General features: G+C 42.0%; 1 protein-coding gene across 1 annotated transcript in view; it reads left to right on the forward strand.

Moving 5' to 3' along the window:
- Nucleotides 1-13,476, forward strand: part of CCN4 (cellular communication network factor 4) — a 35,265-nt gene that overhangs the window by 17,050 nt on the left and 4,739 nt on the right. The window contains exon 2 of the mRNA XM_041479389.1: nucleotides 10,633-10,912. Within this exon, the coding sequence (XP_041335323.1) occupies nucleotides 10,633-10,912 (280 nt within the window). The remainder of the gene's footprint in view (nucleotides 1-10,632; nucleotides 10,913-13,476) is intronic.

The following is a 13,476-nucleotide window of genomic DNA, read 5'->3' on the forward strand; positions in this document are numbered from 1 at the left end:
AAAATTAATAATATGAAAAAACAATTTGTGTTTTTACATGTCTTAGTAGATGCTCTCTTGGAAATGCAGCACTGATGTTGATTCCTAGCATGATCCCCAGATAGGTTAAAGTCTGTCATGAAGAGCTCATCTGTCTCAGATTGGTGCCAGCTTTAAGGGGTAATTTTCATTCTAGATGGCATTCAGTCTGTGAGCTTCTGATGTCCTTTTGCACATCTCTTAGTTCAGGTACTGCACAGCATTTCACACCAGACCACCACTGAGACTGAGCTGAGCAGCTGGGTAAGAATATCACTTGATCTGTTTTCCTAGATGTTGAAGAAAGAGGATGCTTCTTTCCAACGTTGTCTGTTTTGGTAAACTACAAACTACCTGTGCAGGGTTGTCACTTGTAACAGATCATAAAAAACTGAGCACAGGGCTGTCCTGGATTTGGTACATCTGGGAATGAGTACATTGAGTATCTGAAATTTACAGTCTCTTCCTTTCTGCTTACAAAACCTGTACTCCAATCTACTTCAGTGTCTCAACTTCCATCTAGAAAAGTTAACAAATTACAGATTTTTTTAGTGTTCCTTTCCATTGTCATGGCTTTAGGCCTAATGCTCTTTGATATCATCATTGGGAAGGGTCGTTGTGTACATGTTTTGGCACATAATGTCTCTGCTCCACATGTTGAGCTAGTAAATTTCTTCAGATAGGCTGGGCTTGTTCCAGGGATTTAGGCAGATAAGTTCAGCAAAGCTTGGGAAAAGCAGGCCTCTAGCTAATCACTAATGATCTCACCATAAAATTGGCAAGGTTGTTTGTGCTGATCCCAGTTTAGCTTCTAATATGAGCTTTTCATCAGCAATTCATCATTTCTCTAGCTTATGGACCACCCCGTGTCTGGCTTGATGCCTACCTGCTGTGCATGGGCTCAGACTCCCTTCCAACCATGGTCTTCTGTACACTTGATCTCATGCAGTGCTTGCAGCTACATTTATGCTGAATTTACTGCTTTTATTTAAAAGTCTTAAGTCTATTTTTGCATGTGTGTGTTGTTGTTTTGTAGATTTCTGCTTTTCAAGTCAGAAGAAAAAATGCTCAGAAGGTTTGTGTTAGCATTCTGCTGCTGGGTCCTCTTTTCAGGCATCACTGCTGCAAAGGACTTCAGATTTCCTTTGGAGAACCTTTTCTGCATGTTTTAAAGCACAGTGACAAAATACATAATTAAATCTGTCAGAGGGATTTTAAGAGGCAGTTGTTTGACATTGGTATCCTGTGATATGGCTAAAAGCTTGATACCAGCTTTAGGAAGTAAACAGATTAGGAAGATAATGTCTCCCTAGGGAATTCTCTACTTCAGTTCCTCTAGGATGTGATTTAAAGCAGCATCTGCTCTGTGCTATGTATTGTTTTATACTTCCCTCAGATCCCTGAACTGGAGGTTGTTTAGATGTGTGTCTGAGCGAATAATTTCACACTGTAGTACAGAGAAATGTCATGGGAATTCTGTCTGGGATTTTGAAAGAGGCAGAAGGGACTTTACAGGGTGTCCCACCCTTCTAAGAAAGGGGAGCATCCAAGACTCATAGGTGTTCATGTTGGCAAACAATGGCAAAAGCCCATGAAAGTTGACAAGGTTTTATTGGCAAATTACTGACTTTGCATGGAAATTGGTGTAAGTTCGACCCTGTTCTCCTAGTGTAAGCACACAGCAGTGGGGTTTGGGTAAAGGTATAGGGTGATAGAGAAAAGAGAGAGAGAGATGGATTGGATTAAAGAAGGGAAGAGGGGAGGGAAGAGAGACATCACCAGTCCTGGTGATCCATGTGATAGGGTGTCCAGGTTCCTGGGGGGCACACACACCAGGGCTTCATGGGGGTAATATTTTAATGATAAATCTTCCCTGCCCTGGAAAGAAGTTTTAATTTTCTATGGAAATTATTTAGCATGCACAGACAGTCTGTTCTTTCTGGAAATGGGTTGGAGGGTTTTGGGGGTATTTAGTGGTTTTGATTCCCCCTGAGCCTGTTGCTCAGCTTCATCCCTGCCCTTGTGCTGTACTGCATTGTATTAGTCTCCAGGAGCCAGTGCAAGGACATTTATCCCAGAAATGTACTGCCTCCAACTGCCTGTGATCCCTTCTCCAGCCAATGCTGTTCTTTCTCACAGTGTGTGGTTGCCAACACCCTTGGTTGGCTCCACAGCTGTTTGGCTCTTGGTGTTTGAGACATCCACATTAGCCCCTTCTCTTCTGTGATTCCATGACTTACATGACAGTGAGGGCAGAAAACCTAACCCTGGGAAGTAGCATAGGCCATGGTGCTGTTTCTGTCCTGCTGCCAGTGTGATCACATGCCCCCAGAGGGTGATGGGGGGAAAAGGAGGAGGTGTTCAATTCCCCTTTTCCTCTTTGTGACAACCTGGCCACTCCAGTTACCTCATGCTCATGGTTTGTACCTCAGCCTGCCTTAACCATGTCATATGACTTTAACTCACAGGGAGGTTTTGTGGTTTGTATTCTGTGTGAGTCTCTCTTTCCTCTGCACCCTCAGTGTGATGACAACACTCATTCACTTCCCAGATGCCTTAGCACTGCCATGGTCTTGTTTTCAGGGACTTGCAGATGCCTGCTGCTTGTTCAGAACATCAGTCAAGACCTCTTGCTGTCTGGATGCATCTTCAAGTCATGCTTCCCTTCTTTAATTTAGATACTCTTCCATTTGATCTTTGGAATTTGATCTGGTTTTTTCTCAGAGGACCTCATGGTGGGGGATATCAGCTGAATTTTTCACAATACAGATGTGAAAGTACCACAAGTCAAGCTGAGCTGTGGTGGAGACCATGGTGCAAGTCTTGTCCTTGCAAGCACAGCACAGCAATCACATGTATGGAGTTTGTCATTACTGGTACTTAGAATTGCACTCTTGCCATTATTCTTTCCCCCTGCTTGGCGTAAGATAAAATCAGATTATGCTTCTCTCCCACTCTGTGTTCCACTGCTTTCCTGATTCGGTTTCCTAGAAAGAGCCACAGGCTGTAGTTAAAATCTGGTTGAATATTTGGATTCCATGATTCTGCGAAGAGAAGCTGCTTTCCTCACGGAAGCATGGCCAGACCACACCCAGATCAGGCGACCATCCACTCTGCTGGGGATGCCTTTGCTTCAAATGTACAAATGCTGCTCTACTGATCCTTTCGCACACACAGAACCAACTCACTTCAGATGCTACAAGAGACTTTTGCCATGATTCTGCCTGGCAAAGGGTGAGATAACACATATCACTTCAAGCTGGATCATAATGCTCTGCATTCAGACTCAGGATTAGTTTCAGGTCCTCCTCAAGTATGCAGAAGTCTGGCTTCTTCTATTGGCCCTAAGGATGTTGCTGACCTCTGTCTTGCAGCTGCATTCTCTGTCTAGCAGATCTCATAATATATTATGAGCCACAGTTACCAAAATATGCCACACTTGGCACAAAATACCCTTTTGTGATGAGACTGTATCTGGACATGCTGCTGTTTATTCAGACAAGTTGTAGGCTCCATCTCTTTGTTACTTAACCACAGGGATGTAGCAGTGCAAAGACTGCTCATCTTTCATTAAGAGTCTTGAGGTGGCTTTGATATAATGATATAACACTGTATTAAATGTCAGCTATGTTTTTTGGATGAAGCCAGGCATGCCATGTGTTCCAAAGGGGCCATTAAAGTAGCAGTAGCAGCAGCTTATTTTTCCTTCCAGCTACAAAACCAGATTTATAGTATGTTTCCTGTTATCAAATAAAATAATAATCTGTCAAATAGCTTTTGTTTGGCTGGGCTTATGATAGGAGATGGGATGGTCCTGAAAAATAGAGTTCTTTTATCTCCATTATATGCACCATTAAACAAATAGACCAGTTTTTATTCCATTTATGAGCCAGAAGCAGACTTTAGGAGGCATAATGCAGAATTGAACTGGGGAAGATGCCCTGTTTTGATTTGGGGGCATTTTAACACATGGATTTGGCAAGGTGTGCCTGCACAGGCTGCCAGAAATGCTCATTGTCTTTGCCCTCTGAGTGCAAAATGTGAGGATGGAGAATCCAGAGCCTCCCTGGATGACCTGTCCTGGTGTGCATTGCTCTCCTGGTAAAGAAGTTGTGTTCAGAACCTTCCCAAATACATTTTGTGGCTTCTGCCCATTGTTTCACCCTTTGCTACCCCTGGGAAGAGTGGACTGAGAGCAGCCCTACTTCCTCAGTGTCTTCTCCTTTTGGTCTCTGACCATCTTGCAATGCTCTAGGCTGCAAATTCCCAGATAAACCATTTGAAGTGAGGGTTCAAGACTGTAGTCCAGGAAATTAATTTTTCTATTGATATCTCACCAAAACCAGATATTTTTTGTATATTGCATCTAAATAAGCTTATTAACATAACAATTGCAAAACAAGAGCACATAATATGGATTTCAAGGAGGAAGAAACTTTGATAGTTGGAAAATAAAGTGACCAACACAGAAATTCAGAGATAGAGAGAAATGGTTGTGAAAACTTGATATGGAGGAAAAATTGCTATTTAAGGGAAATAGAGATGCATGACTTCATCAGTTAATTAGCAACTTCAGGGAAGAGCAGACATTAGGTCAAGCAAATTGTTTCAGATTACAGAATTTAAATAACATTGAAATTGAAAAATGAAAAGTTGTTTTAAGTCAAAATTCTCTGCATTGGAACAGAAACAGAAAATTCAGGATACTTGAAAATGCAGATTTATATTTTTATTTTTAAAAAATCATGAAAACCAAGATAATATTGAAGAAATTAATGAAATCTGCCCTGTTCTTGTCATGGACAAAGACACCACAACCAAACAAACAAATAAATGGAGCTTTTAAATTTTTCTTTACTTTTTATGCACAGCATGGAAGAATATATCCCCAAGAGGGTAAGAAGATGAAAAGTATCTTCCTTTTGATTTCACAGCTATGACTGAAAAGGAGTTAAGCAAATGCAGAACAAGGCCACTTGTAAAGTAAAAGCTCTGCCAAAGCAGTCTGCTCCTGCCTGGCTGCTGGAACTGCTGCTGGTTTTGCTACCCAGCTTTTGGCTGATAGAGCCACATCTTGTACTGTGCAGTTTCAGGATGGTTTCAAACTCTGTGATCTTGGATGGTCCACAATATTTTTTCTTTCCTAAAACTGAAGTCTGTCTGCTTGTACCTTCTGGAGACTTTTCTCATTGCTCCTCCAGATGTTCCCTGTTACTTTTCAAACTCCAGTTCAAGCTTCTTTCATGGGATGAGCTCATTGCAGCACAATGATCTTAGAGCACAGAATGCTCTTAGAGCACAGAAATTTTGCTGTTCAGCATCTCTGTTTGTGGAGCCAGTGGTGGCAGTGCCAATTTGTTAATGATGCCCAAACATGTTTAGGTCACCCTATTCTAAATAAGTGCTTCTACTGGGACAACAGTCATAAAACATCAGGTTGCTTTCTAACAGGGAAGTTTTTTCCCTCTGAATACTTCATGGAAAAATTTGAAGAAAAGGGGAGGTCACACTGAGTTTGCCAGTATAAGCAATTTTTTGGCAAAGAGATGAATGTATGTAATCTTTACTCTGTAATTGTCTAAACTGAGTTAGAAAAGACTATTCCAAACATCTGTCTACATTCTTCCCACAGATACATTTCCCAAAATAAAGTTATGGGAAGCTGATTGCTCATCATTCATGGATCCACAGACATATAATGGTTGGCTCACTGGGGATATTTAATTTTCTTAGGCTATTATTGGGTGTTTTGCTTCATGCAGAACGTTCTTTTCTGCTCAACCTACCATGCACAGCAAGAATAAATCCAGCTGGCACCTGACATCTTTAAAACTGTCTTATATTTTCTGGGTTCAGAGTCTGTTATTTCACAATATGTCCAGGAGATTTCATGTCTGGGATCAATTTTAATGAGCTATCTAGACCCTCATGCATGGGGAAGCTGAGCCCTGCATAATCATATTTTCCTCTGACCATTAAATTATGTGTCCTGTAGAAACAGATTTATATCTCTGTCCTGATGCTACTTGTCCCTAGCATTAACTTGTGACAATTTATGAGCATTCAGGGGGACTTAGGGATTTGTTGCAATAGTTTAACAGCGAGGAAGTCCTGATGGTACTGTGATTACTGCTGATCTCCCTGTAAGAACTGGCTCTCTGTTAACCCATCTGTTTTGGGTATAATAATAATGCAAATATTCAGAAATATTCAGCACAGAAGTTTCAGCTGAGCAAAATCAAGAACAAATGTCTGCCCTGAGGGCCTGATTTAAGCCCAGTGATGTAAGCCAGGTCCTGTTTTACATTGCCATCTCTCTGACAAGCATTATGAGCTTTTAACTTCTGTCAGTTCTGGAATGAAACTAAACATTCTCTATGCCTGCCCAGAAATACAACTGAGGGATGGAAAGGTACGTGGCTTTATTTAATGGTTTGTTTATATTTTATTTTGTCTTTTCATTTTTTTACTTATTTATTGAGCTCCAGATGCTGTGTTCCCCTGGGAATGTGCTATACCAGGTTAGTGTTAAAAACTTTGGGAATGTGCATGAGTCTCTTGGGGTGTCTTTAATATAATTTAGGATAATGGGAATACTTAGGGTGGTTCTTGGAACTGGAATTGACTCTACAGGCATTTCTGCTTGTGCTGTCTCAATAGTTCAGCCAGTAGGTGGAACCAGGGGAAAGCAGATGTGTGTTATGTACAAGTGCTCTGCCCTATCCTAGGAGATGCATCCCGAAGTGTCTGCATAAAACTGTGTTTTTAACTTCAGTGTTCTTGTTTAGAACAGTCAAGCTCCAAATCTGGAGTTACTTCTAAACAGTGACAGGATGACGTTGTCAGACCTTGTAGTACAGAGAATGTTTTAATAAAATTCCTCACTAATCATTTTCACTTGTGAGTATGTCAGAGATAGAGAACAGGATAATCCAGATCACATTATATCCTTCCATCAACAACATCTGGCATTTGCTCAGAAAGGCAGCATCGAAAATGTAGGTTAAAACTACCTCTTTAATGTGTTCTACTGTGAGAAATTAAATGTAGTCCACCCAATAACATGTATCCTGCAAAACACAGCTTGGGCAGTTCTGACTGAAATAAAAAGTTCTCCTTTGAGAATAATTACCACCAAGGAGAAAACAGTGGAAACTGATAAAGTACTAATGTTTCTGCTTCTATGGAACCACTTCTCCAGCTCTCTTGGCAGCCAAAGGAATCCAATTTAGAAATCACCATCCTGTCTGAACATTTCCCATCAATAAACTGAAAGGGAAGAACAGGGATAGCTTCTCCCTACCTTCACCCAGCTAACGAGAAAAATACTTGAAAGAAAAAGGTTTTAAGAATAAGATCTTGCAGCACTGAAACAGTAAAATCAATACACATGAATATATTTTTAAACATCTGTAAAAGCTGGAAGCAAAGGGGTTTATTGTGATACTTCGCTGCTTTAAATCAAAGGTAGAGGCTTCTCATGTATTATGTAAAAGTGCTGGAATAAGTCTGCCTAGCTTGCAGTTTGGGCTATATACACTAGTTTCAGCACCATAGCTTGGTTCTTCCAGTTTTCAAAACTAAAACATGCTTACAATTGCAGTATTTTTCAATAGATGGAAAATATATGTTGCCAGAAGGAAGAATGTGCTGCTAAAATGCTGCTATCCATTTTACATCTTGAAACTTGGTAGTAAAACTCCTGGTTATTAAAAATACTGACTTTGTGGCTATGGCAGACAGTGGGTAACTTTTTTGTTTTCTCCTTCTCTTCTCTTGAATGTGAAGACAGAAATTAGGTGGGAATTGTTGCTAGCAAGCTGCTCTACAGATGTAAAAAGAAAGTAATTTTGGAGCTTGCCAAGCATAAATCAGGAGTGACTTTAATAGAGAATTATCAGGCATAGCAGGGTGAGAAAGGCTTCATCTTGTTTTAATGAGGATAGGCTTGTTTCTCCAGAAGCAGAAAAATTAGAACTCATGAATAATTTTGGCGGAATATTTTCTCTTTGGCACCCAAGATAACAAATCTGCAGACTCCAAGATTAAAGAATAATTAAATTAAACAGGTTAATTACCAGTACTTCAGAAAATTAATTTCCTAACAGGCATATTCTTTCATCTTTCTGATATTTTAAAATAAACTTGTCAAATCCCCACTACTGTGAGTTTTGGTGTTCATTTTCTCTTTGCTCTTGTCTCTTTCTTAATCTGAAATCTTATTTCAGATTTCTTACAAAATCATTGTCCTCCTCTGCATTACACTGACCCTAAATAGATGATCCTGAAATCTTAAATTACATGGGTGGATTTTTTTGTTTGATGTTTTTTTCTAATGAAGGATGGGCATTGGGGAAGGCTCTTACAGTGTGATTTCCTGTTGATAGCACTTGTGGAAAGCATTAGTCATGATGACTTTACAAACATACTCATTAAAATGGAGGGGTCTATTTTCTAAAATGTTCTGGGACATTGAAGTAGTAGGGCTGAATGACTTTTCCAAAGAGACTTGGGTATTCCAGTGATGACAGCTGACCATGGAAATGGGAAGCCCAATATTTCTACAAATCTACGGAATGCTTTTTCTCACAGTGAAGGTCTGAGGGACTTAGGAGGGGAGAGGAGGAGAGCCTGCAAGGCTGTGCAGGTTGTGCACTTTTAAAGGCTCCAGTGGACAACAGTTTCCAAAGGCTGGGTTTTGCTTAGGTGGTGATGGAGCCTAGGACATGGTGCCAACCCCATCAGTCCATGCCTTCCCCGTTTGTAAAACCCAGGAGTGATGGTACTTTGATGCCTGTCCACACTGACTATCTGAAGATGCTCATGTGCACTCTCCATCCAATGGACTCAGCCACACCTCTGCACAATTCAGCCAGCACATCCAAGATCCACAACAGTGCCTCACTGTAAGGGCAATGAAAACGCTTCCCTGGCCAGCTCAGGTGTCAGACCTAGAGGAAGGACTGTCGAATAATTTACTGTAAACTCCTGTTTTTCACAAGCCACCAAATGTCTCCAAGCTATTCTGTGCTTTACAAGAATTCAACCTCAGTCCTTCACGTATTAACTAAACCCACGGGAGCGTGAGGACTCCTCTTTGCTACGTGTGTTGGCTCACAGACACGTTCCTATCTGCACAGGGAGAAGCTGCTTGCTCGTGTTGACAATAGAAACAAGGGATGGTGAAGGGATTTACTTACAGGGCTGGGCTGTGGCAATGAGCTCTTTAAATAGCTGTGTGACTTTTGTCTGTATATCTGGACCTGATTATTAAGCACTTTTTTTTAATGATCAGCAGCAAAGTAAATAGGTTTATGGCACTCGAGGAGGCCTCTCTTCTCAAGTGGCAGATTATTGCACCTACTCAAATGATTGTGAGAGGAATGAAAAATCCTACGATTAAAAGGCCAGGCCTTTTCATCGATCTGAATGTTCCTCTTTTAACAACTCTGACAGCATCAAGGAGCCTTAAAGTGGGAGTAAATTATATCGGTATGTTTTAGTTTAAGCAAGAGTTTAAAGGTGTTTTTAAGCCTACTTTAGGGCCAACTGTTTGTAAAGGGGGCCTTAATGGAATTGGGAATTATGCCCAGAGCAAACACATTGTCTATTTGGCAGTGATTAGCAATGTGTTCACAATTTAGTGTTCTAAATATAGGATAACAAGTTTCCAAGATATTTAAATACACCTTCAGATACAGCAGTAGCAGGCTTAGAAATGTACTTTAATAAAATCTGAGCTTGTTAACAAAGAAAGTGTAAAAGACAGTAAATGCACTTGGCAGAGATATCCTGATGGACAGCTCACCAGCTGTGGGGTCCTTTCCCACAAACTCTTGGGTGAGGCATTTTCTTCATGAAGAGTTTTTGGAAAGCCTTTTGTTTGAGGCATCTCAAACTGCAAAGAGGAAAAAACAATGGGGATATAAAGTACAGTACAGGGAAGGCAGCAAGGGAGGGAATTGCCTTAGCAATTTCTAGAGTCTGACTTTCCTTCTTTGAAGTTTTTAGGGTTACACACATTTTTTGCAGCACTAGAAAGGGCTTCTAGACCACATGTGCCCAAGTAGTGCCATGTTCCTTCTGCTGATGACACCATGTGAATAACTCTGTTTGTTTCTGTGCCTGAGACACTGTGCCCTGCTTGATGCCCAGGTACAGCACAGGTTTTCTTTGCAGTGATCCTCTTAGAAAAATGAAATCTTTGCTTTGTCACTTGCCTGATTTGCACCCTTCCTGTACCACAAGCATGGCTGATGCTGTTAAATGTCATCCAGAGTTTGTTGTCTAGGGATTTGAGAGCTCAGAATGCAATGAGCCTCTGCCTTCTGTGGGTTTTGATAGGAGCTATGGCATCCCAGTACTCCCTGATCTCAGTAATAGTGACCTGGAATCGCATCGCTGTGTTACATGAAATCCCTTTCCTACCTTGATTAACCTTCATCAGGTTTTTTATCTGATTATCAAATTTTGAATTGACTTGCAGGCTTGGTTTCTTGAAGTTTTTTTTTACTCGTGAGACCTGAGGGGATTTTAACGGAGCACTAAGCAGCACAGGGTTTACAGCCCCCATTTCTCTGTAACGCTCTGCGAGCTGTGTTTCTTTGTTTGCAGGCCACTGGCCAGACCTCCCTCAGCATGACCAGCACTGTCCCAGCCACGACAGAGACCTACACACGGACTCAGTACTGCAGGTGGCCCTGCGAGTGCCCCAAGTCCCCACCCCGGTGCGCGGTCGGCGTCAGCCTGGTCACGGACGGCTGTGACTGCTGCAAGACGTGTGCCAGGCAGCGAGGGGAGAGCTGCACAGAGGCTGACACCTGTGACTTCCACAGGGGCTTGTACTGTGACTACAGTGGAGACAGACCTAGGTACGAAATAGGAGTATGTGCACGTAAGTGATGTACATATATTTTCGACTTAGATATACGCTGGCAGCTCCCGTCAGGCTGAGCAGGGGTTGAGGTTTATCGCGTTTTAGATACCTGGCTTCACGCTTATCAGGTCCTCTGTGCATCGTCTTCCATTCCCTTGTAGCTGTCTTTGTTCTCAGGGCAGTTGGCTGGATGAGAAATGACATCTGAATTCCTGCCTTTTGATTTGGCTGCAGCCAAGAGCAAAGACCAACCAGCATCTGAAAGTCTCCATATGTGTAAATAGATTATTCTGTAGTCCCTGTAACAGGAGGAGGTGCTGTAGTAGGCTGGGGATGAAGGAAGGCAGGCAGGCAGCTGGATTTAAAGACAAGCAATATGGGCCCCTACATGAAAACCATGACATTAAGGGGACACTTTTGGCTAATTCCCTATAGCCTTAGAAGGATAGCACGTGGTCTGTAGAATACCCTGACAAGATGGTCAGGAATAAATCATCTCCTATTAGAGGCTTGTCAGCTACAAATTGAGGTTTAAGCCTTAATTTTACAATGGTTACAGTCACATTAGCTGTTATGAGACAGAAGGATTTCTTCTCGCCTCTGATAGCAAACTCTTGGTTCTGTGACACTGGAATGCTTTTCAAGAAAAAGCACAAAAAGAAATTGGGTAGTGTTTTGTGTATTAAGAGTATATTCACTTGTTCTGAGTTCCAGAACATGAGGGGACTCTGATCCTCTCATAAAAGTCAGAAATTATTCAAAATTATTACTCTGGGAATGATTAAAAGTGAAAGGATCATCAGCACAACCACATACATTGCTGATCAGAAAGGCTGCTTTTAGTAAGTTATTAGAACATATAGTCATGGCTTTAGGTTCATAAACAGGAAAAAAGCCATTCAAATGAAGGGGTTTCTGGACTGAAACATAAAAACAAATTATTTAAGAGAAAATGTAAGGGTGAAAGGTAACCTGGAGGAGAGCTGAGTGTGAGATGGACTGATAGAATAACTGATCCACAAAAGAGGAAAAATCTCGCAAACTTTAGAATATGAGCGGAGGTTACACAAGGGACAGGTTTGAGGAGTTAAGAAGTTCAGGGTAAGCTGGCAGATTCTCCCAGAAGTGGTACTAGGCATTGCTCTTCCTCAGCAGAAGGGTGGGAAGTGGGAAGTCTAGTAAGAAATGACCTTGGCTTTGCACTGGCTCAGAAAAAAAAAAAAAAGCAAGCATGCAAAGGATACAGGCAAAATAACAACAAGAGAAGTTACGTGCTAGGAGCTGTAAGCTTAAACAGTGATTTTCAAGATTAGAAAAGATTAAGGTTAAGAAAAGAGGATATGAGATCATTTAAATGTATTGTCTGAAGTGTGTGTAGAACAGTCATGAGAGGTCTGCAAGAGCAGGTTAGACAAACATTGTCAAGAATGACATCGTTACAGCTGGCCCTGTGCTGGGAGAGGAAAACAGGCTGGATGTTGTCTCAAAGCTATCAGGCTTCCTAGACCTCTTTAAAGGCCCTCATGTTGCTTTGCATTTGTTTATTTATCTAAATGGTTGTTTTCTTAGTTGGATGTCTTTTGGTCTTTGCAGTCCTCCCACACATCACAGGCGCTCGGTGTGCTTGTGGCAGCAGCACTGTGCTGAAAGAAGACTGATCCCAGCTTCTCCAGTGAGCTCTGGAGGGATTCCCAGTCTGTGCTTTCACTTCCCTGCCACCATGACAACATGTGACACTTATGGTTGTGTGAATTTATGGTTATTGGTGAGTGGTGAGCAGCTGTGCACAGCTGAGGGGAACAAGAGGAAGGTCTTTCCGTGGTTAGAATGTGAGGCAGATTGTCTCTGCCACAGAAACCTGTGGCCTTTCCCTTGTTTTCAGCACCCAGGCAGAGGTACAGGACAGGGTCTGCTGATATGTTCTTTTTGTACCCTGGGCCACATAGAGGCTGCATCACCCTGCTCTGAGCCCACCAGCTTCTGTCCTGACCTGGTGACTGAAAGCTCCTGTGAGTGGGAATCCTGTGCTGGGTGTTGGGGACTAACTGCTGTGAGGAACTGGCTTTGCATATGGATGCTTTTGGCTAGATCTAGAGAATCCAGGGCATGAAAGGCTACAGAAACAATATAATTTATGGAAACTGAAGACCCTGAAAGAGTCAGGAATATGTGTTGGGAAAGGGAGTGGGGTCAAACTGAGGGAAATTCAGGCTGCATCTGGACTGCCATGCTGAGGTGTGCCCCAGGATGTAACCACACAGACATCAAATAGGAACCTGGGAGTCACTGCAGCTCTCCTTTTGTTGTTGGCTTTTCTCTGCAGCAGAGCAGAGGCAGCAGGTGCTGAGCACAGGCCCAGGAGGTGAGGCAGGTGTTGTGCATGTGGGGCTGGGAATAGGGGCATGCCTCCAAATTGCTTTATTCTGATGCAGTCTCAGTGAGGTTCTTTATGAAGGCATTCAACAGCCCCTTTGTCTGTGTTTGGGGATGTTCTCATCATGGTGAACCTCTTGGTTTATGAACCTGCAGGACACTAAATTAGCATAATCTGGGAGGAATATGCTCGTAGGAAAACACCAGGA

The sequence above is a fragment of the Pyrgilauda ruficollis genome, unplaced genomic scaffold, assembly GCF_017590135.1.
Source record: "Pyrgilauda ruficollis isolate IOZ18807 unplaced genomic scaffold, ASM1759013v1 scaffold48, whole genome shotgun sequence".
Taxonomy (NCBI): domain Eukaryota; kingdom Metazoa; phylum Chordata; class Aves; order Passeriformes; family Passeridae; genus Pyrgilauda; species Pyrgilauda ruficollis.